General features: G+C 47.5%; 1 protein-coding gene across 1 annotated transcript in view; it reads right to left on the minus strand.

Annotated features, from left to right (window-relative positions):
- The window catches only part of ACSBG2 (acyl-CoA synthetase bubblegum family member 2), a 40,921-nt gene that overhangs the window by 11,014 nt on the left and 9,548 nt on the right, over positions 1-20,359 (minus strand). Inside the window, exons 5-12 of the mRNA XM_014480115.2 lie at positions 18,991-19,140; positions 12,760-12,936; positions 9,956-10,137; positions 9,591-9,824; positions 4,257-4,474; positions 1,844-1,983; positions 1,508-1,754; positions 665-773 (exon numbers count right to left, since the gene is read on the minus strand). Coding sequence (XP_014335601.2) covers positions 700-773; positions 1,508-1,754; positions 1,844-1,983; positions 4,257-4,474; positions 9,591-9,824; positions 9,956-10,137; positions 12,760-12,936; positions 18,991-19,140 — 1,422 coding nt within the window. The 3' untranslated portion in view covers positions 665-699. The remainder of the gene's footprint in view (positions 1-664; positions 774-1,507; positions 1,755-1,843; positions 1,984-4,256; positions 4,475-9,590; positions 9,825-9,955; positions 10,138-12,759; positions 12,937-18,990; positions 19,141-20,359) is intronic.

Consider the following 20,359-nt stretch of genomic DNA (forward strand, 5'->3'; position numbering starts at 1 on the left):
ACTTTGGGGAAAGGGAGGGTGCAGAGGGGTAGTGGGACAAGATCAAGTCTCTGTCCCTGGTGGTCCACTGGTTACAAATCCACCTTGCAATGCCAGGGACACAGGTTCAACCTCTTGTCCCCGAAGATCCCACATACCGCCAAGCAACCAAGCCTGTCCCCCCACCCTGCTGCGCCTGCACTCTAGAGCCCATGCTCTGCAACAAGAGAAGCCCGAGCATTGCAACTAGGAAAACCCTTGGCATCAGCAAAGATCCAGCGCAGCCAAAAAAATCAAGTCTCCATGCCACTGCTGGGATGGGCCGTCACACCTCATTCCTTGGGTTTCCGGCCAGTAGAATTCCCCCCACCTGCCCCCTACAATAGTTTCTGACAAAAGGGCTTCTACAGAGAAGCCACCAGGAAACATCTGGGCATTTCACATTTGGGCTCTGGTTTGGGATGCGAAGACTGCCTGGCTCTCTCTACCAGACAAGTGGAAGAGGCAGGAAGAAGCTAACAGAGGTGACAGCCAGGCAGGAAGGAGGAGGCCTGCCCCACTGGGACCCAGGTGGGGGTGAGCGGAGGACAGACGCCATCCAGAGCCCACGGCAGCTGAGCGTGTGCACGTGTGGAGACCACCTGTGTGGACTCATCTGCGGCCCAGCCAGCCAAGCCAGTCTCACCATCGGGGCAGCCAGGACCCGCTCTGCCGAAGTTGTCACTGGTAGAAGCTGTAGATCTGCCTTTTGTATTTCTGGAGGATGAAATGTCGTTTAATCTTTGTCGTCGGACCTGCCCAGAAAGCAGAAACCGATTCAGACGTGGGGGTGAAATAGGAGTCCATGTACCCTGGGTGTGACCAGGCGGCAGAATCTCGTGGCTGGGGCTGGGCTGGTGGCTGGCCATGCCCTCATCTTCCTGGGGCACTGCCTTTGCCATCTTAAGGGATGGCAAAGGAGACTCTCTGCTTCACACACACACAGCTCCCTTTCTGGGAATAAAATCTCAACTCCTTACTGCAGCTGAATGTGACCTCTCTCCACCCTGACTTCACAGGCCTCCCATTGTTCCCACGACTCTCCAGGCACCGTCCTACCTGAGGGCCTCTGTACCTGCTGTCCTCTCAGCCAGGAATATTATTCCCCTTCAATTGTTTGCCCAAAAGGCTCCTTCTCGTCCTCTGAGTCTTACCCTAAGGACCACTTCCTGAGCGCAGCTTTCCCAGATCCTTTTGGCCAAAGCATCTTGCCGTCTGACCCCTGACCAGTCATCCTTCTAGTACACTGTCACACCTGCTACGCTGCCCAGTCTTCTCACCTCCCTGACACATCAGAGTCTGCATCTACTGGGGGTGGGATCGGGGGGAGGTGGACACCATCTTCCTCCGTGTAGCCACCCCTTGGTCGGCAGCTGGTCCCACAGACCCTCTGACTCCCAGAATAAGATGTGTCTCCTCAGCACCCACAGGGCCCTGGACACCATCAGGGGACCAGCCTCCAAGTGTTGAAACTCTCCAGGCCACTCACCTAGCTCTCCGCCACTGATGGAAAAGTCCTTCTCCAAGATGACCCACTTCTGAATCTTCTGTGCGTTGGAGATGGCTTTTTGGTTGACAGCATTGATGCCTTTCTGGATGGCCGCGTAGACCATGGGGTCTCGCAGGTCCAAGATCTCAGACACTGTGGTCGCCTGGCTGCCCACCTCCCGGCAGAACTTGATCGCCTCCAAGTTCAGCGTGTCCAGTGGCTCTCCGGTCATTTTGTCGACCTCGCACTGCCCCCACGACACCCCTGTCACAACCTCTAGCATCCAGCCCCAAGGACCAAGATGTGGCTTCCCACCTGCTGGAAAACCCACATTACCTTCAGCGTCAGGAGGATGCTCAGGAACTTGGCCTTGTCGCCCACCAACATGGCATTACTAATGATGGGGATTGTCTCCTTAACCAGGTTCTCGATGGGAACAGGAGCCACATTCTCGCCACCAGCTGTGATGATGATTTCTGAAACAAGGCGTGACTGGGGGTGGGTTCAACCAGGACAGCCCAGGAGCCCCGTGCCTTTGCAGATCAGAGGGGCCCAGGTGTCGGCAGCAACCACCACTCCCCCAAAAAACCCCAGAACCACCCCTGCCCTTCTCCAGGATGCTCTCTATGTCCTTCTCCAAGCCCCAGACCCAGAGTCACTCTGCCCCTCCTCCCCCGTCTTCTTCAGATTCCCGTCAAGCATCCACATCCTGAGTATTCCACTTGGACAGCATCTTGTCCACTCCTGGCCTGTTCCTCTGTCCCCTGTGCCCTGATCCAGGCCCTCTGGTATGCCCTTGCCTGGAAAATAGTCAAGTGCTTCTGACCATGCCCGTCTCTCTGTCTCCTGCTGTTCCCATCGTCTGGCAACTCTCAAAGACCCCAAGTCCAGGCTCCTCCCAGGGGTGCGTGGCACCTCCCTAGTTTTGGCAGGCTCTTAAAGGATTGTGTCACTGTCTTCCCCTGCCTAAAATCCTTCAGGAGCTCCTCTTCCTGCCCCAGACACAGTCTTCACTTGTTCCTCCATCCTGGGACACTTGCTGCTTCCCGTCCCACCCACCCAGACCCTCTCCATTCCATCCCATGATCTTGCAGTCACCTCTGCTGAGATCCTTGTAGCACTAGGAATGATCCATTTGGGCCCATGATGGACATCTGTGATATCATCAGCCCAGTGACTCCTCCATCCTTCAAGTTTCTTTGGAGAACTACCCTCCATCTCTGTGTGGTCTGGGGAGGGGGTGGGCTGCTGGGGTGAGCCTTTGACCACATCAGACCAGTCAGCGTATTCCATCCTCTACAGTCATTCATTCTGAGATGGAATACTGACCCAAGAAGATCCAATGAGAATCGGGCATGAAACTTGCTGACGCTGTTGGGAGTAGTACACTCTTTCTCAACCTTAGGCTGTTACGATGAGCCTAGACTGTTGGCAGCCATCTTGTCATCAAGTTGGAAAAGCCTCCTCAAGAATGGCGTCAGGGAGCTCCCTAGTGGTCCAGTGGTTAAGAATCTAGCTTCCAATACAGGGGATGTGGGTTCAATCCCTGGTCAGGGACCTAAGATCCCACATGCCGTGCAGCAGCTAAGCCCTTGAGCCACAACTACTGAGCCCACATGACAAAGAGCCCGCATGCTGCAACTAAGACCAGATGCAGACAAATAAATGAATGAATAAACAAGAATGGCACAGATACAGAGGGGAACTTGGTCACAGAAGGATAAAGAGATTCCTGGTGATGTCATTTTGGCACCTGGATCCAGCCATGCCTGAAGCATGACCTTTTGGACTTTACAGTTTTGAGCCAGCAGCTTTACTTTTCCACTCAAACCTGCTTAAGAAGGATTTTCTGTTGCTTATCACAGAAATAATGGTAACATAGCCCTCTTACTGAACAGTTACAGCCTATGTCAGGCTCCATGCCAAATGCTCTACATCAGAGGTTGTGGGCCAAATTCCACAATGCTCCTTCTGCCTGTTTTTGTAAGGCCACGAACTAAATAGTTTTTCCATTTTTAAATAGTTGGAAGGAAATCCAAAGAACAACAATATTTGTGACACATGAAAATCCTGTGACATTTGTATTGGTGCATGGCCACGACCGTAGGTCTGGACATCAACTGCGGCTGCTTTTGTCCCACAGCAGTCGAGTGGAGCAGCTATGTCAGAGACCCTGTATCCTGCAAATCCAAAATATTTATACATGGGCCTTTTAGGGCTTCCCTGGTAGCTCAGTGGTATAGAATCTGCCTGCCAAAGCAGGAGATGCAGGAGACTTAGGTTCTGTCCCTGGCTTGGGAAGATCCCCTGGAGAAGGAAATGGCAACCTACTCTAGTATTCTTGCCTAAAGAACCCCATGGACAGAGGAGCTTGTTGGGCTACTGTCCATGGGGTCATAAAAGAGACACGAGTTAGTGACTAAAGCAGTGACCAACTTTATGGGACAAGTTGACTGATTCCTGTTCTGTATCATTTCATTTAATCATGATGACTCTTTAGTTACTGTTATCCATAAATGACAGGGGAGGGAACAGAGGTTTGAGGCCCAGAGTAGGCTTCTTTTCTGGCTCCCTCCTGCTGAGGGCCAGATGCTGGGCACAAGGATAGCACTGGGCTGGACAGTGTGTGGGCTGGGGTGTCCCTGTACATCTGTGTGAGCACCCATCCCCATGAAAGGTGGAAAGGCAGAGCCTTCGGTGTTCAAGGCTGGCCTGCTCGCTGGGGCTCCTGGGAACCCAGCCCCAGTACCTTTGATGCGGCCGGTGATAAAGAGGAAGCCCTGGTTGTCCATGCGGCCCAGGTCCCCAGAGTGGAGCCAGCCCTCCTCGTCAATGGCCTCCATGGTCGCGTCCTCCTGCTCCAGGTAGCCCATGAAGACATGCCGGCCCCAGAGGCAGACTTCCCCCACGCCATCCTTGTTCGGCTGGTACAGCATGTTCTTACACCCTGCCACAACTTTGCCAGAACTGCCAGAGGACAGGAAGGAGGAATACTGAGGCTTGGGGTCAGGGGCCGAGGTCACCCGGTTCCTGGCTCCCGGCTCAGCTGGCCTGGGCCAATGCTGCCGCTGCATCCTCCCCAGGACCCGTGGGTGCTTGTGACTGCTGGCTGAATGGAGAGAGGGCTGGTCCCACCGAGGGAGTCAAATTCCCAAAAACCTGGTGAACTGGGCGTCCCTGGTGGCTCAGTGGTAAAGAATCTGCCTGCAATGCAGGAGACAGCGAGTTTGATCTCTGGGTCAGGAAGATCCCTGGAGAAGGAAATGGCAACCCACTCCAGTATTTCTGCCTAGGAAATCCCATGGACAGAGGAGCCTGATGTGCTACAGTCCATGGGGTCACAAAGAGCCAGACACAACTGAGTGACACTTTCACTGGTGAACTGGGAAGCCCAGTGGAGTTGTAGGTTGGTTTTATCTTCACGTACATGGCAGAAAACTTCCCAGATTAAAAACAACAACGGGATTCCCCAGTGGCCAAGTGGTTGGGACTCCATGTTTTCCCTGCTGAGGGCCTGGGTCCATCCCTGATCGGGGAACTAAGATCCTACAAGTCACACAGAGTGGCAAAAAAGAAAAAAGAAAACCAACCAATCCCAGCAACAAAACCCTCTCTAGAAAACAGGAATGTTGCCCTGAATGCAGTGACCAAGACAGCTGATTTTAGGTAACATGACCAGCCAAAGTCTCTTTAAAGTTACTGCCACAGAACAGAGAGCGCTAGTAAAATCTGGATTTTCATGAAATTCCTTTCGCTAGTGATACCACTTGGGAGGGTGGTCTTAGGATGCAGAGAAGGAAGTATTTTCTTTCTGCCTGGCTGAGATCTCTTCTATTGGCAGTTAGAAGGGTCAGTGGTTTTAGGGTGAAGTGTAGAAACTCCCTTAGTCAACAAGTGGAAAAAGAAAGCAGGCCTGAGATGCTTAAAATGTATAGGAATGCATAAATGTGGACTCTGGGAAAAGGGTACAGGTGAACAGACATATTGACCCCACCGGGGGAAAGGCAGGGTGAGATAAATTGGGAGATTGGGATTGACATGTATACACTACAATGTGTAAGATAGATAACGAATGAGAATCTACTGTATAGCACAGGGAACTCTACTCAGTGTTCTGTGGTGACCTAAATGGGAAGGAAATCCAAAAAGAGCAGATACACACACACATACACACACACATACACACATACATACACACACACACATGACCAAGAACTTCCAGATGTACAAGCTGGGTTTAGAAAAGGCAGAGGAACCAGAGATCAAAATATCACCATCTGTTGGATCATAGAAAAAGCAACAGAATGCCAGAAAAATATCTACTTCTGCTTCATTGACTACACAAAAGCCTTTGACTGTGTGGATTGCAACAAACTGGAACATAGTTAAAGAGATGGGAATACCAGACCACCTTACCTGTCTCCTGAGAAAACTGTAAGTGGGTCAAGAAGCAACAGGACATGGAACAACTGACTGGTTCAAAATTGGGAAAGGAGTATGACAAGACTGTATATTGTTACTCTGCTTATTTTAACATATATGCAGAGTACATCATGCAAAGTGCCAGGCTGGAGGAATCACAGGCTGAAATCAAGATTGCCAGGAGAAATGTCAACAACCTCCCATATGCAGATGATACCACTCTCATGGCAGAAAGTAAAGAGGAACTAAGGAGCCTCTTGATGAGGGTGAATGTTGGCCTAAAACTCAACATTCAGAAAACTAAGATCATGACATCTGGTCCATCCACTTCATGGCAAATAGAAGAGGAAAAAATGTAAGTGGAAATAGTGACATATTTTATGTTCTTGGGCTCCAAAATCACTGCAGCCATGAAATTAAAAGATGCTTGCTCCTTGGGAGGAAAGCTATGACAAACCTAGACATCACATTAAAGAGCAGAGACATCACTCTGCCAACAAAGGTTCATATAGTCAAAGCTATGGTTTTCCCATATGAATGTCAACATTCTAGGAATCAGCAAACTAAGATGGACTGGAATGGGTGAATTTAACTCAGATGACCATTATATCTATTACTGTGGGCAGGAATCCTTTAAATGGAGTAGCCATCATAGTCAACAAGAGTCTGAAATGCAGTTCTTGGAGGCAATCTCAAAAAAGACAGAATGATCTCTGTTCGTTTCCAAGGCAAACCACTCAATATCACAGTAATCCAAGGCTATTCCCCGACCAGTAACGCTGAAGAAGCTGAAGTTGAATGGTTCTATGAAGACTGGCAAGACGTTTTAGAACTAACACCCCAAAAAGATGTCCTTTTCATTATAGGGGACTGGAATGCAAAAGTAGGAAGTCAAGAAACACCTGGAGTAACAGGCAAATTTGGCCTTGGAGTACAGGATGAAGCAGGGCAATGGCTAATAGAGTTTTGTCAAGAGAATGCACTGGTCATAGCAAACACCCTCTTCCAACAACACAAGAGAAGACTCTACACATGAACACCACCAGATGGTCAACACCAAAATCAGATTGATTATATTCTTTGCAGCCAAAGATGGAGAAGCTCTATACAGTCAGCAAAAACAAGACCGGGAGCCGACTGTTGCTTAGATCATGAACTCCTTATTGCCAAATTCAGACTTAAATTGAAGAAAGTGGGGAAGACCACTAGACCATTCAGGTTTGACCTAAATCAAATCCCTTATGATTATACAGTGGAGGTGATGGAATTCCAGTTGAGCTGCTTCAAATCCTAAAAGATGATCCTGTGAAATTGCTGCACTCAATATATCAGCAAATTTGCAAAACTCAGCAGTGGCCACAGGACTGGAAAAGGTCAGTTTTTATTCCAATCCCAAAGAAAGGCAATGCCAAAGAATGCTCAAACTACTGCACATTTGCACTCATCTCACACGCTAGTAAAGTAATATTCAAAATTCTCCAAGCCAGGCTTCAGCAATACATGAACCTTGAACTTCCTGATGTTCGAGCTGGTTTTAGAAAAGGCAGAGGAACCAGAGATCAAACTGCCAGCATCCACTGGATCATCAAAAAAGCAAGAGAGTTCCAGAAAAACATCTATTTCTGCTTTATTGACTATGCCAAAGCCTTTGACTGTGTGGATCACAATAAACTGTGGAAAATTCTTCAAGAGATGGGAATACCAGACCACCTGACCTGCCTCTTGAGAAACCTGTATGCAGGTCAGGAAGCAACAGTTAGAACTGGACATGGAACAACAGACTGGTTCCAAATAGGAAAAGGAGTACGTCAAGGCTGTATATTGTCACCCTGCTTATTTAACTTCTATGCAGAGTACATCATGAGAAACGCTGGGCTGGGAGAAGCACAAGCTGGAATCAAGATTGCCGGGAGAAATATCAATAACCTCAGATATGCAGATGACACCACCCTTATGGCAGAAAGTGAAGAACTAAAGAGCCTCTTGATGAAAGTGAAAGAGGAGAGTGAAAAAGTTGGCTTAAAGCTCAACATTCAGAAAACGAAGATCATGGCATCTGGTCCCATCACTTCATGGCAAACAGATGGGGAAACAGTGGAAACAGTGTCAGACTTTATTTTTGGGGGTTCCAAAATCACTGCAGATGGTGACTGCAGCCATGAAATTAAAAGACACTCCTTGGAAGGAAAGTTATGACCAACCTAGATAGCATATTGAAAAGCAGAGACATTACTTTGTCAACAAAGGTCCATCTAGTCAAGGCTATGGTTTTTCCAGTAATCATATATGGATGTGAGAGTTGGACTATAAAGAAAGCTGAGCACTGAAGAATTGATGCTTTCGAACTATGGTGTTGGAGAAGACTCTTGAGAGTCCCTTGGACTGCAAGGAGATCCAACCAGTCCATCCTAAAGGAGATCAGTCCTGGGTGTTCATTGGAAGGACTGATGTTGAAGCTGAAACTCCAATATTTTGGCTACCTGATGCAAAGAGCAGACTCATTGGAAAAGACTCTGATGCTGGGAAAGATTGAAGGCAGGAGGAGAAGGGGACGACAGAGGATGAGATGATTGGATGGTATCACCGATTCAATGGACGAGTTTGAGCAAACTCTGGGAGATGGTAAAGGACAGGGAAGCCTGGCGTGCTGCAGTCCATGGAGTCACAAAGACTTGGACACAACATAGTGACCGAACAACAGATGACTGATTCACTTTGCTATTCAGCAGAAAATAACTTTGTAAGGCAACTATACTCCAATATAAGTTTTTAAAAAAAGTACAAAGAGGCTTCTTATAACCTCCCAATTAAAAACTTTCCTAGGAGTGTGGAAAAACTCAGAAGCTATACGAGTTTGATGGGTTCATCCAAGTAAAGCTAAAAAAAATTCTACACAGGAAAAAAAAAAAAGAAACCACCTGTTTAAGGAAGGACTACTCTTTGGTTTGGGGAAAAAAAAAAAAACAACAAAGCTCAAGCGGGCATTTGGGTTTTACAGAAAACAGACCCAGGTGCAGTTATGGGCTGGAAAGGGTGGATACTGATGTAGAGAGTAAAGTAAGAAGCAAGAGATGGTTTTGCCAGATTTGGAAGATAAGACTTCGATTTCACTAAGTTCAAAGGTGAGTGGAACCTGGCCAAACACGAGAGGAGACTCGAACTTGCAGTATGGTGCAGCTGGTGGGGGGCAGGGGAGCAGGGAAGGACGATCAGGAGGTCCTGTGAAGGAACGTGGCTCCCAGACTCCAAGTAGAACTCGCCTTTGGTGTTCTTACTGCATCAGTGTCACTGGGCTCCATCCTGCCTCCCAAGGTGAGCTAAGCTTGGGAGAAAGCCAGAGGGGCCTGCGGATGTGTTTGAAACAAAGCATCTTGGAGATGAAGGGTCCCTAGGTCTCAGGAGGTCAACCTGGGGTGGGACATCTGGAGGCAGAGCTCACAAGTGACAGATAGGGAGGGTACATACATAGAATGTTTGGGAGACCTCCCTCTTTGTCCGTGGGCTCTCGGACAAACTGGGGCTTCCCACAGTCATGAAGATTTGGAGCCTGGAGGCTGGAGGCACCAAGTCAGGATTCATCATATCCCAGAAACCCTCCCACCTCCGTCCACTTTGACCCAGTGTTGCCAGTGGACCAGGTGTCTGCCCAGGAGACCAGTACCTTAGAAACTTGTAGTTTGCCGGGGTGGATATGGTGTGGGGTCCTGAGCTTTCACTCATACCGTACACCTCGCCTATTGGTATGTCCAGGCTTAAAAAGAACTCAGAAGTTTCCTGGTTGAGGGGTGCGGCCCCGCTGATAAAAATGCGGCAGTGATCCAGGCCAAGGGAATTCTTGATTTTGGTGAACACGAGTGCCTTTGCCATGCGGTAGCTCATGGGATGGTCATGTTCCCTGTGAACATGGATGCCAAGGAAGGCTCTGTAGTCACAGAGCCACAGGGGTGGATGGAACACAGCTGGAGAAGGCTGAGCCCCCTCACCCACCACCCTCCATGCCTGGCCCCAGTGGTCCCAACCACTTACCCTAGCATCCTTTTCGAGTTGACCTTTAAGCCAATATTCCTTGCCCACAAAAACACCTTTTTCCTCAAGCTTGAAGACTTGCCAACAGCCTCCTTTATCTTCTCATGCATCTTTTCCCAAATTCGGGGTACCCCCAGGAAGGCAGTAGGCTTTACCTCTTGCAAGGTGTTGACCAAGGTGCCCTGCTGGGCACAGAGCTCAGTCAGCAACACCTGCACCCCAGGTGTCCATCTCTCCTCAGCTACTGAGGGCAGCCCAGAGAACTTTCTCTTAGCTTTCTGGACCAAGGTGAGCTCCTGACCCATGGGAGCCAGCCCATTGACTGGCCAGTGGCCAATCAGTTAACCCGTTCTCCCTGGGGACATAGTGGAGTGTACAGACTGGTAGAGTATTTTTGGAAGGCAGTGTGACAGTGCTGTTAACATTTTAAATACAGCTAGGCAACTTCACTTCTGTGGGTGATAGAACTCAGCTGGATGAAAGACTCCGATACACAGAGAAACACGTGTGAGATGCTCTTAGTGCATCAGTTTGTAATAAAGTGAAAACAGGCTATGTAGCCAGTGTGGTGGGAGTGGCTAAACAAGCACTTCATGCTTGTTGCCCAAGCATGAAGTGGAGTATCATGAAAGATTCTCCCTCAAATTGATCTACAGGTTCAGTGTCATTGTAAAAAATAGGCAAGCCATTTCATACCAACTGACAAGCTGCATGGAAATGCAGAGGACCTAGAATAACCAAAGCGATTCTGAAAAACAAAATCAGAGGACCTACTATTAATTGATTTTGAAACTGACTATAAGGTAGGGTGATCAACTGTCCCGATATATCCAGAACTGGAGGTGTTCCTGGAATGTGAGGTTTTTACTTATGAGACTGGGAGAACAGGAACAAGGTGGTCTCACTACCAAAAAGCTGGAAAAATAAAGTCAGTGAGGTTTTGGTGTAAGGATAGACATAAAGATCAATGAAACAGAACTGAAAATCTAAAGATGAGTCTTTACATTTATGATCAATTGATACTCAATAAAAGTGCCAAAGACAGACAAACAGAGAGCTTAGCTAACTTAGAGTATTCTTGCCAGACACAAAAATTACGTCAAAATGGACCACAGACCTAAAAGTAAGAGCTGTTAACAGATCTAAAAGCCCTCCAGAAGAACACACAGAAGAAAATCTCTGTGCCTTTAGATACAGTATGTGTAAGTCACTTAGTCGTGTCCGACTCTTTGTGACCCCATGGACTGTAGCCCACCAGGCTCCTCTGTCCATGGAGTTCTCCAGGCAAGAATACTGGAGTGGGTTACCATTTCTTCTTCCAACCTTTGGGGTAGGCAATGATTTTCTTAAAAATTACACCAGAAGCATGAAAGGAACAAAAAATCAATAAATTGGAGAGTTAACACTCATTAGAGGTGAACATTTTCTGCTTTTCAAAAGACACTAGTAAGAAAATGAGAAGCCACAGAGCTGGGAGCAAGTATTTGCAAAACCTATCTTTGATAAACAATTTGTATGAAGAACACAACATTCAACAATAAGATGTACAACTCAATTTTTACACAGGCAAAACTGTGAACAAGAGATTTTTCCAAAGAAGATACACAGATGGCCAATAAGCACAAGAAAAGTTGCTCACCATCATTAATCATTTGAAAACTGCAAATTAACAGGAGAGAGACCACTTCACATCTGCTGCTGCTGCTGCTGCTAAGTCGCTTCAGTCGTGTCTGACTCTGTGCGACCCCATAGACGGCAGCCCACCAGGCTCCCCCGTCCCTGGGATTCTCCAGGCAAGAACACTGGAGTGGGTTGCCATTTCCTTCTCCAATGCAGGAAAGTGAAAAGTGACAAAAATAGTAACAAGTGTTGGTGAGGATGTGGAGGAACTGGACCTCTCATACACTTCTGGTGGGAATGCAAAATGGCACAGCCTCTTTGAAAACACTCTGGCGGTTGTTTAAAATGTTAAGACAGGCCATTCCCTGGCAGTCCTGTGGTTAAGACTCTGTGCTCCCACTGCTGGGGGCACGAGTCCGATCCCTGGTCAGGGAACTAAGATCCTGTGTGCTGAAGCCAAAAACAAGTTAAAACGGCTTTGTTCCTAGTGCTAAGTTGCTTCAGTCATGTCTGACTCTTTGCAACCAAATGGACCATGGCCCTCCAGGCTCCTCTGTTCATGGGATTCTCCGGGCAAGAATGCTGGAGTGGGTTACCATTTCCTTCTCCAGGTGATCTTCCTGAACCCAAGGATCAAAGCCCCGTCTACTGTGCCTCCTGCATGGCAGGCAGATTGTTTACCGCTGAGGCACTGGAGAAGCCCATGAATATTTCTGTAGATACGTGTATTCCCAGTAAGTGGGGTAAACATGAAGACTCAAATAGCTTCACATCAGTTCAGGTCAGATTCTACTGCCAAAAATGTTTGGTTTGTGGAGGGTTTTGGAGCTGGGAATACTGAATTAAAAAAAAAAAAGCTACACACACACACACACACACACACACAAACTCTGCCTTTAGTGCCATCTACATTTTAGTCTTAGGTAGTTCAGTATACAGCCTGCAAAACCATGGACACCATGACTCGGATAAAGATAAAAACAAAAAGAAGGTGGTTAACCGATTCACATGCTGCTAAAGGGGAGCATTAGCTGAGGACAGAGAAGGAACCCCTCCGCCTGCTAGATCTGGGCCTTGATGGAACCATCCACCCTTCCAAGCTGCCCTTAACCTTGACTCCACACCCCCAGATCTGGGCCCTGATGGAGCCGTCCACCCATCTGGGCTTCCCTCAGCCTTGATACCTTGAGAGCATCTGGTTCAGCAAAGTAGATGAAAGCCCCGACCTTAATGGGCACCCAGACGTCCATCATCTGAGCTGCGATGTGGCTGAGAGGAAGGTAGCTGACCACCACCTCCTGCTTTTCGGGGGCATAAGCCAGGTTGCATTCCTTCGCCACCGACCCCGCTGTCCACGTGATCTAGAACACAAGCTGAACTGAGGATCCAGTGAGATCCGATATACTTCCTCCTCCTCCTCACCTGCTGCTGCTGCTGCTGCTAAGTTGCTTCAGTCGTGTCCGACTCTGTGCGACCCCAGAGACGGCAGCCCACCAGGCTCCCCCATCCCTGGGATCCTCCAGGCAAGAACACCGGAGTGGGTTGCCAGTTCCTTCTCCATTGCATGAAAGTGAAAAGTGAAAGTGAATTCGCTCAGTCGTGTCCGACTCTTAGCAACCCCCAGGCAACAGTACTGGAGTGGGGTGCCACTCCTCCGCTCCTCACCTGAGAGCTGTTTAAATGCAGTTCTTTAACAAACGCAAGGCACCTCCTAAACGCTGGGCACTGCTCCTGTTCTTTACAAAAACATCGAGTCATTTAGTCCTCATCTTAACACTGGGGTTGATAACTGTGATTCTCCCCCGTCATCGAGATGGGAAACCAGAGGCACAGAGAAGTTCACTAACTTGCTTGAGGCTGGGACGAATTGTAAACTACAGTGGGCAGCTTTGGGGGATTACCAGATGCCCCAGGATCCAAAAGGAGACCCTAGAGTCAGGATGTCTACTGGGAAAGTCAGAAAATCTGAAGGACTCAGTGTCTCAGAAGCAGTCTTGACTCTAGGGACTTCCCTGGTGGTCCAGTGGTTAAGAATCCACCTTCTAATGTGGAAGATCAGGTTCAATCCCTGGTCAGGGAACGAGGAGCCCACATGTCACAGGGCAGCTAAGCCCATGCACCACAACTGCTGAGCCTGCTTGCCACAATGAAAGATCCCACATGCCATGACTAAGACCCAACACAGCCACACACACAAAAGAAATCCTGACTCCACCATTTACTAGCTGAGTGACCCTGGGCTATTTGCTTAAAATCCCTTGCAACCTCTATATAAATGCTCATCTGTAAAATGGGCACAGAATTTCCTTGTGCCAACATAAAATTAAGAAACCAACACTGTCCAAAAAACAAAAGGACCACTCTTAATCCCATGGAATAAACACCCCAACAATTAATATATCAATGTTTTTCTTAAAATTTCTTTAAATTTTTATTGGAGTGTAGTTGCTTTATAACTCTATGAATGTTTTTCTTTCTCCAATGCATGCTTTGATGTAAAGTTTTAGCATATCTATAATTTAGCAATCTATACTTCTTACTGGTATCATAAACTGGTCATTAATCTGGCCACATGGGCCTCTACACTGTTATTCCAACAGGTCAGGCAAGGTCCTGCCTCAGGGCCTTTGCACTGGCCATTCCCACTGCCTGGGATCTGCTTCCTTCAACTGTCTCCACAACTATTAATAACTCCTTGGATACTGAATTGCTAGTTAAATGTCACCTCTTAGAGAAGCTGTCTCACCCCCAAACGGAAGCTTCCAGCATCTGTCTAATCCTCTAAGTACTACTTGCCACAATCTCAGTGGTTTTATTTATTCATTCCCTGTCTGTCTTCCCGGGGGCCACAGTTGGGTCTGTTCTGTCCAAAGCCATTTTCCAAGCACATAGTAGGTGCCCAGTGAATTTTTGTTGAGAAGGGACATTTAAGAGAAGAGAAGAGACATTTAAGAGAAGAGAAGGGACATTTAAGAGCAAGGAAACATGCAAAACCCTTGGCCCATGGTGAGCCCTCAAGATTCATCCCTTGTCTTTCTCTGGGTCTCAGGATGGAGGGATTTTCCTTCTGCCCCCATAAGCACTGTCCCTTCCAGAGGCCCAAGGAATCCAGCACCCACTTGTTGAGAAAAGGGGCTAGGTGCGTGCAGACTGTGATTTACAGTCATTCAAACACCCGAGGGTTCAGAACCTGGCTCAGGCTCATTCTTCGCTCTCTGACCTTGCTCGAGTCATGTCCCCTCTCTGAGCCTGTTTGCCCATCTGTGAAAGGGGTTAATGATACATCTTAACCTTGTGGGGTTTCTGTGAGGGGTTATATCTGTTTATCTCAGCGTGGCCTAGTATTCTATAAAACGGGAGAAACTTTGAACTGTGGACACATTTTGAGAACCTGGGACTACCTTTAACTTCTTGCTCTAAAAATGATGACAATTATGATGATTTTAACTCATTATTGACTGGGGGATTCTTGCAGAAACTAATGCCTGCGGCTGGAGTTTTCATTTTGGCTGGCCAAAAATCAGTTTTGTGATTTCACTAACACTGTTTTGCAGGTCACTACATTCAGCAGTTTACACCTGACAGACTGGTAAAGTCTTCTCTAGCATCATGAGTTTCACTTTCCACATTGGAATCAATCATTAAGGCTTTTTGTCTTCTTGTTGGTCTACATGCATATCGTCTGAATCAGAACTATGTTCTGAAGAACTGTCACCTTCTGAGACACTTGTATGTACGTTGCTCAGACAATCAGAGAAAGTATTCCCATAAAATTCACTGAAAAATTCATCTTTGTGTAAAATTTCACCATGTGTTATCTTTGAAGATTTTACAGTAATAAATTAGCACTTATCACATACACAAAGTTGGAACAAAAATCTAACAGAGAAAAACGTGAATGATAATGACAATCATAAGTTGTCTAATGAAACTTTGATCAACTTTAAGCTCTAACAACTTCACACTTGATGTTAATTGTATCAGTGTCTAAAAATGTACTGATACGTCTCCAGTCAATAATGGGCAGCAAAAGATGTATTAAAATGTCTCCAGTCAATAATGGATTAAAAGTCACAATAGGGAACACTGATGAGGCTGTATGCCAGGTATCACTCTGAGCACTTATATCTGTGTGTAGGTTAAGTGAAGTGTTAGCCACTCAGTCATGTCTGACTCTTTGGGACCCCATGGGCTGTAGCCCTCCAGGCTTTTCTGTCCATGGAATTCTCCAGGCAAGAATACTGGAGTGGGTAGCTAGTCCCTTCTCCAGGGGATTCTCCCAACCCAGGGATTGAACCCAGGTCTCCTATATTGCAGGCAGATTCTTTACTGTCTGAGCCACCGGGGAAGCCCATGCGTAAGTTAAAGACAGTGGCAAATTCTCTGCCACCCCCTCCATTCAGAGCTAGAGTCTGTTTTCCCTTCCTCTCACAGGGCCGGTCCAGTGGCTGGTTTTGACCTGCAGAGCAGGGCACCATGAGCTTCTGGCATTGAGCCCTGATAGATGTCAGCCTGTGCCTTTACATACTGTGTGCTGCCCTTGGGGGAGCCAGCACCACATTGAGAAATTCAACAGCCTCACTACTTCCATGCCACAGAGAAACCCAAGCCCCAGGAGACATGTGAGTGAAGCCCCTCTCAGACCTGTTAACCCAGCCTGGGCACCAGCTGAGTGATCCCAGCTGACACTCTGTGGGGCAGAAAAGACACTGCTGAGCCCTGGTCCAAATCTGAGACCCAGAAATAACGCACTGTTGGTGTTTCAAGTTGCTCAGTTCTAGAATGGTTTGTTCCACAGCAGTAGCTAACTGACACAGTATGAGGCATTATTTAACCTTCACAGCAACTCTAAGAGCTATCAGCTGTTCTTGTCTCCATTTCACAGGTGGGCAAACTGAAGCCCAGAGAAGTTAAGGGAGTTTTCTCAGGTCACACAACTAGCAAATGGGGGAGCCAGGATGAAGATCTAGGCAGACTTGCTCCAAGAGCTCAGCGTTCATCAGCTGTCTACAAGGAGATGATCTCAGCAGACGTGAAGCCACTAGGAGTATGAACGCTGGCCAGGGTGGGCTTCCTCAGACCCTCTTTATTCATTTCAGTCCACAAAATGGATTGAATCCTCGTATACATAGCACTGGAGACGCAGCAGTGAACCCAACAGACTGCCGCTGCCCTCAAGGAGCTAATGTTCACAATAAACACGTGACTGTATATAATATGTCAGTGCACGGAAAACAGTAGCCAGAGCGGATCAGGGACTGATGGGGTGGTTTATTTTTATTTGCTGTTTTGAACATGAAAGTCAGGGAGGACTTCTTGGAGGCAGTAACATTTGAGCAGGGACCCCGAGGAGGTGAAAGAGGAAGCCAAATTGGTCTCTAGGAAAAGAATTCCATGCAGAGGGAACAGCCAGAGCAAAAGCCAGTGTGTGCTGCCAACTCTTAAGCTGGGTTGCTGCAAAAAGCTCTTATAAAGTAGAAACGCTGGGACGTCCCTGCTAGTCCAGGGGCTAAGAGTGTAGGGGGCCCAGGTTCAATCCCTGGTCGGGGAACAAGATCTGACATGCTGCAGCTAAGACCAGTGCAGCCAATATATATATATATATATATATATATATATATATATATATATATATATTTTTTTTTTTTTTTTTTAAAGTAAGAAATGCTTCATTGCAAAACTAGCAGTCTTTCTAAAGGGGAGTGTTGGATGTACGTGCTGCCAGACACTTTTCTACTTTTAAAGCGTACAGGCTTGTACATCAGTTGCTTCATTTTTCAATTTTTAACAAAAACCGCCTGTGCTCTGCGTACTGTTCTTCAGCTGGCTTCAGCGTATTTACAGTGATCGCATCTTTAATGATCTTTATACCTCAGCCACATAGATCAAGAGTGTAGGTGAAAGTGTGGACTGTGACACCAGCCTGCCCGAGTTCAGGTCCTGGCTCTGCCATGCTGCTTGCTGTGTGACCTGGACCTAGCATTTTAACCTCTCTGGGCTTCAGTTTGCTCACCTGTAGAAACAGCGGCCACCCGATAGAACAGATAGAATCATAGAATCACCGGGAGGATTTACAAAGTGTAAAACTCTCGGGATGGACCCTGGCATATCACGGGCATGCAACAGAAATGAGCCATCACTGTCTTTCTTGTTCTTTAGAAAAAAACAAACAACAGCTTTATCAAGGTGTAATTGACATACAGGGAACCACCTGCATTTGAGGTGTACAAGTTGGTGCATAGTGACTTACATATGCAGCTGTGCAGCATCCCCACCATTGAAATGGTGAATGTTCTCTGTTCCCATCGCCCTTTGTCATGCCTCCCTTTGCCATCCCAAGCAGCCACCATCTGCTTTTGGTTCCTGTAGACAAGTTTGCATTTTCTAGGGTTTTCACCACAAGGGCTTATTTTCCTGACCAAAGTTTGAACTTGGGCTCTTGGAAGTGGCACACAGATCCTAACCACTGGACCTCCTAGGAATTCTGTTCCTAGGGTTTTATATAGACAGGACCTTTTATTTAGTTACAGTTTTAAATTATAGTTAGGTCATTATATTCACTTTCTAATTTATTTTTTAATTAATTTACGGCTGCACTGGGTCTTTGTGCTACACATGGGCTTTCTTTAATTGCAGCGAGCAGGGACTGCTCTTCACTGTGGTGCGTGGATGTCTCATTGCCGTGGCTTCTCTTGTTGGCTTCTCTCATGGGCTCGACAGCATGTCGGCTCAGTAGTTGCTGTACTCAGGCTTAGTTGCCCTTCTGCATGTGGTATCTTCCCAGACCAGGTACTGAATCTGTGTCCCCTGCATTGGCAGGTGGACTCTTAACCACTGGACTGCCAGGGAAGTCCCTTTCTAGGGTTTTATATAAATAGGATCTTTTAGTGTGGATTCCCCTATTCTTTCCGACCAGTGACCTAAATTACCATCAGCTTTGGACTCCACTCAGACATGCATGCATTTTCCCCAAGCACAGAGCCTTCCTCAGGTAACTAAAACATCAGTTCCTGCTTTATCCCCTGAAACTCAGTGTTTACACTGCCCTTTTACATACTTATTTTATCAAGCATGGTTCTGAGCTCAAACAACCCAGGAGGCAGGGACTATTACATCACACCCATTTTACAGATGAGGAAACCAAGGCTTAGAGATCTTGGATGTGTTGCCCAGGATCATAGAGCCAGGTCTCCTGCAGAGTCCCTGATCTCAACCCCTGCACTATGCTGCCCCGACCTTGGAAGTGTTGGCTTAAGTCTCTGCCCCACAGATCAAGGTCCCCCATGCCACTGTGCTCCTAAACACCACTGTGCTCCTGTGGGTCAAGAACAAAAACAGTCTGAAGGCCTCTGCCCCAGGGCAATGAGACCCTGGAGGCTGCAGAGTCCAACCCCATCAGCAGAGACAGCACTTACATTGTCATGGCTGAGCATCACCCCCTTGGGTTGGCCCGTGGTCCCCGAAGTGTAGATGATCACGGCACACTGATTGGCCTTCTGGCTTTTTATGATCTGGTCCAGTTGGGCATCGGGAATGCTACTGCCAAGTTCTAGGAAGTCATCCCACTATGGAAAGAAAAGACCAGCAGAGGGTGGTGGCTCAAGGGTGTGAGGGGGCCCCCGGCACACCAGATGTTCCCCTTCCCCAGTCAGGTCTTGCCTCACCAGCTGCCCTGGAAGGATGATTCCCAGCAGGAGGAAAGGTACTTCATACAGAGGCCCTGAGACACCTGCTTCTCCTCCACTTCCTGGGCAGGCTACTCAAGCACCTTGGCCTCAGTTTCCTCATAGGTAAAATGGGGATGATATCAAGGCCCAACTCTTTGGGTTGTTCGAAGCAGTAAATTGGTCACTATGTGTAAAATGCTTAGAACAGCAGAGTTCAGGATCATTTGTTCTCTGCCTTTCCAGATTCCACTCACACCTCAAACTTAGTGACCAGATTGATGCAACTGAAGGGCATCCTGATTGGCTTAAGCTAGAAGGTCCCATCTGCCTGGGCCACAGTGATTGGACTGGTTCTAGACATGTGACCTCAGATGGTCCAATCACAGTGAAGGTCAGGGCTTTGGCTGGAAGTGCTGGGACATGAATGAGTCATCTGAACATGAGGTAACCTGAGGAGCTGCTGGACTGTCTCAGGACTAGAGGGAAGCAAGGTTAGTGGAGAGCATAATGGAGCCTGCTAAGTCATTTCAGTTGTGTCTGACTCTTTGCAACCAATGGACTATAGCCCACCAGTCTCCTCTGTCCATGGGGATTCTCCAGCCATGAATACTGGAGTGGGTTGCCATTTCCTTCTCCAGGGGCTCTTCCTGACCCAGGGATTGAACCCACGTCTCTTATGTCTCCTGCACTGGCAGGCAGGTTCTTTACCACTTTGCCACCAAATGGAGCCTTGGGCATGTTATTTGAGCTCCTGGTTCCAGCTGTGTATGGGTTGTAGTTACATGAGCCAACAAATGCTCTTTGAAGCTTAAGCCATTTGGGGTTATGCTATTATCACCTGCAACCAAAGATATCCTTAGTGATAAGACATACATCATCTCCTTCTGGCAGATGAAGAAGCTGAGGCTCAGAGGTGGTAAGTTACCTGCCCAGGGTCACACACTAAGTAAACAGAGGAGCTAGCATTTTAACCCAAGAGTCCAGAGCCTGTGCTGTTAATTACCTTAGAATTTGATGCCTCATAAAGAACTGTGAGGCTGTATGAACCGAATTTCACATGAGAGCTGCAAAAATGCTGTCTCTGATCCTCCAGTGAGGCTCTGGAGGAGGACAGTGT

Source organism: Bos mutus, chromosome 7 (genome assembly GCF_027580195.1).
Source record: "Bos mutus isolate GX-2022 chromosome 7, NWIPB_WYAK_1.1, whole genome shotgun sequence".
In the NCBI taxonomy this organism is placed as follows: domain Eukaryota; kingdom Metazoa; phylum Chordata; class Mammalia; order Artiodactyla; family Bovidae; genus Bos; species Bos mutus.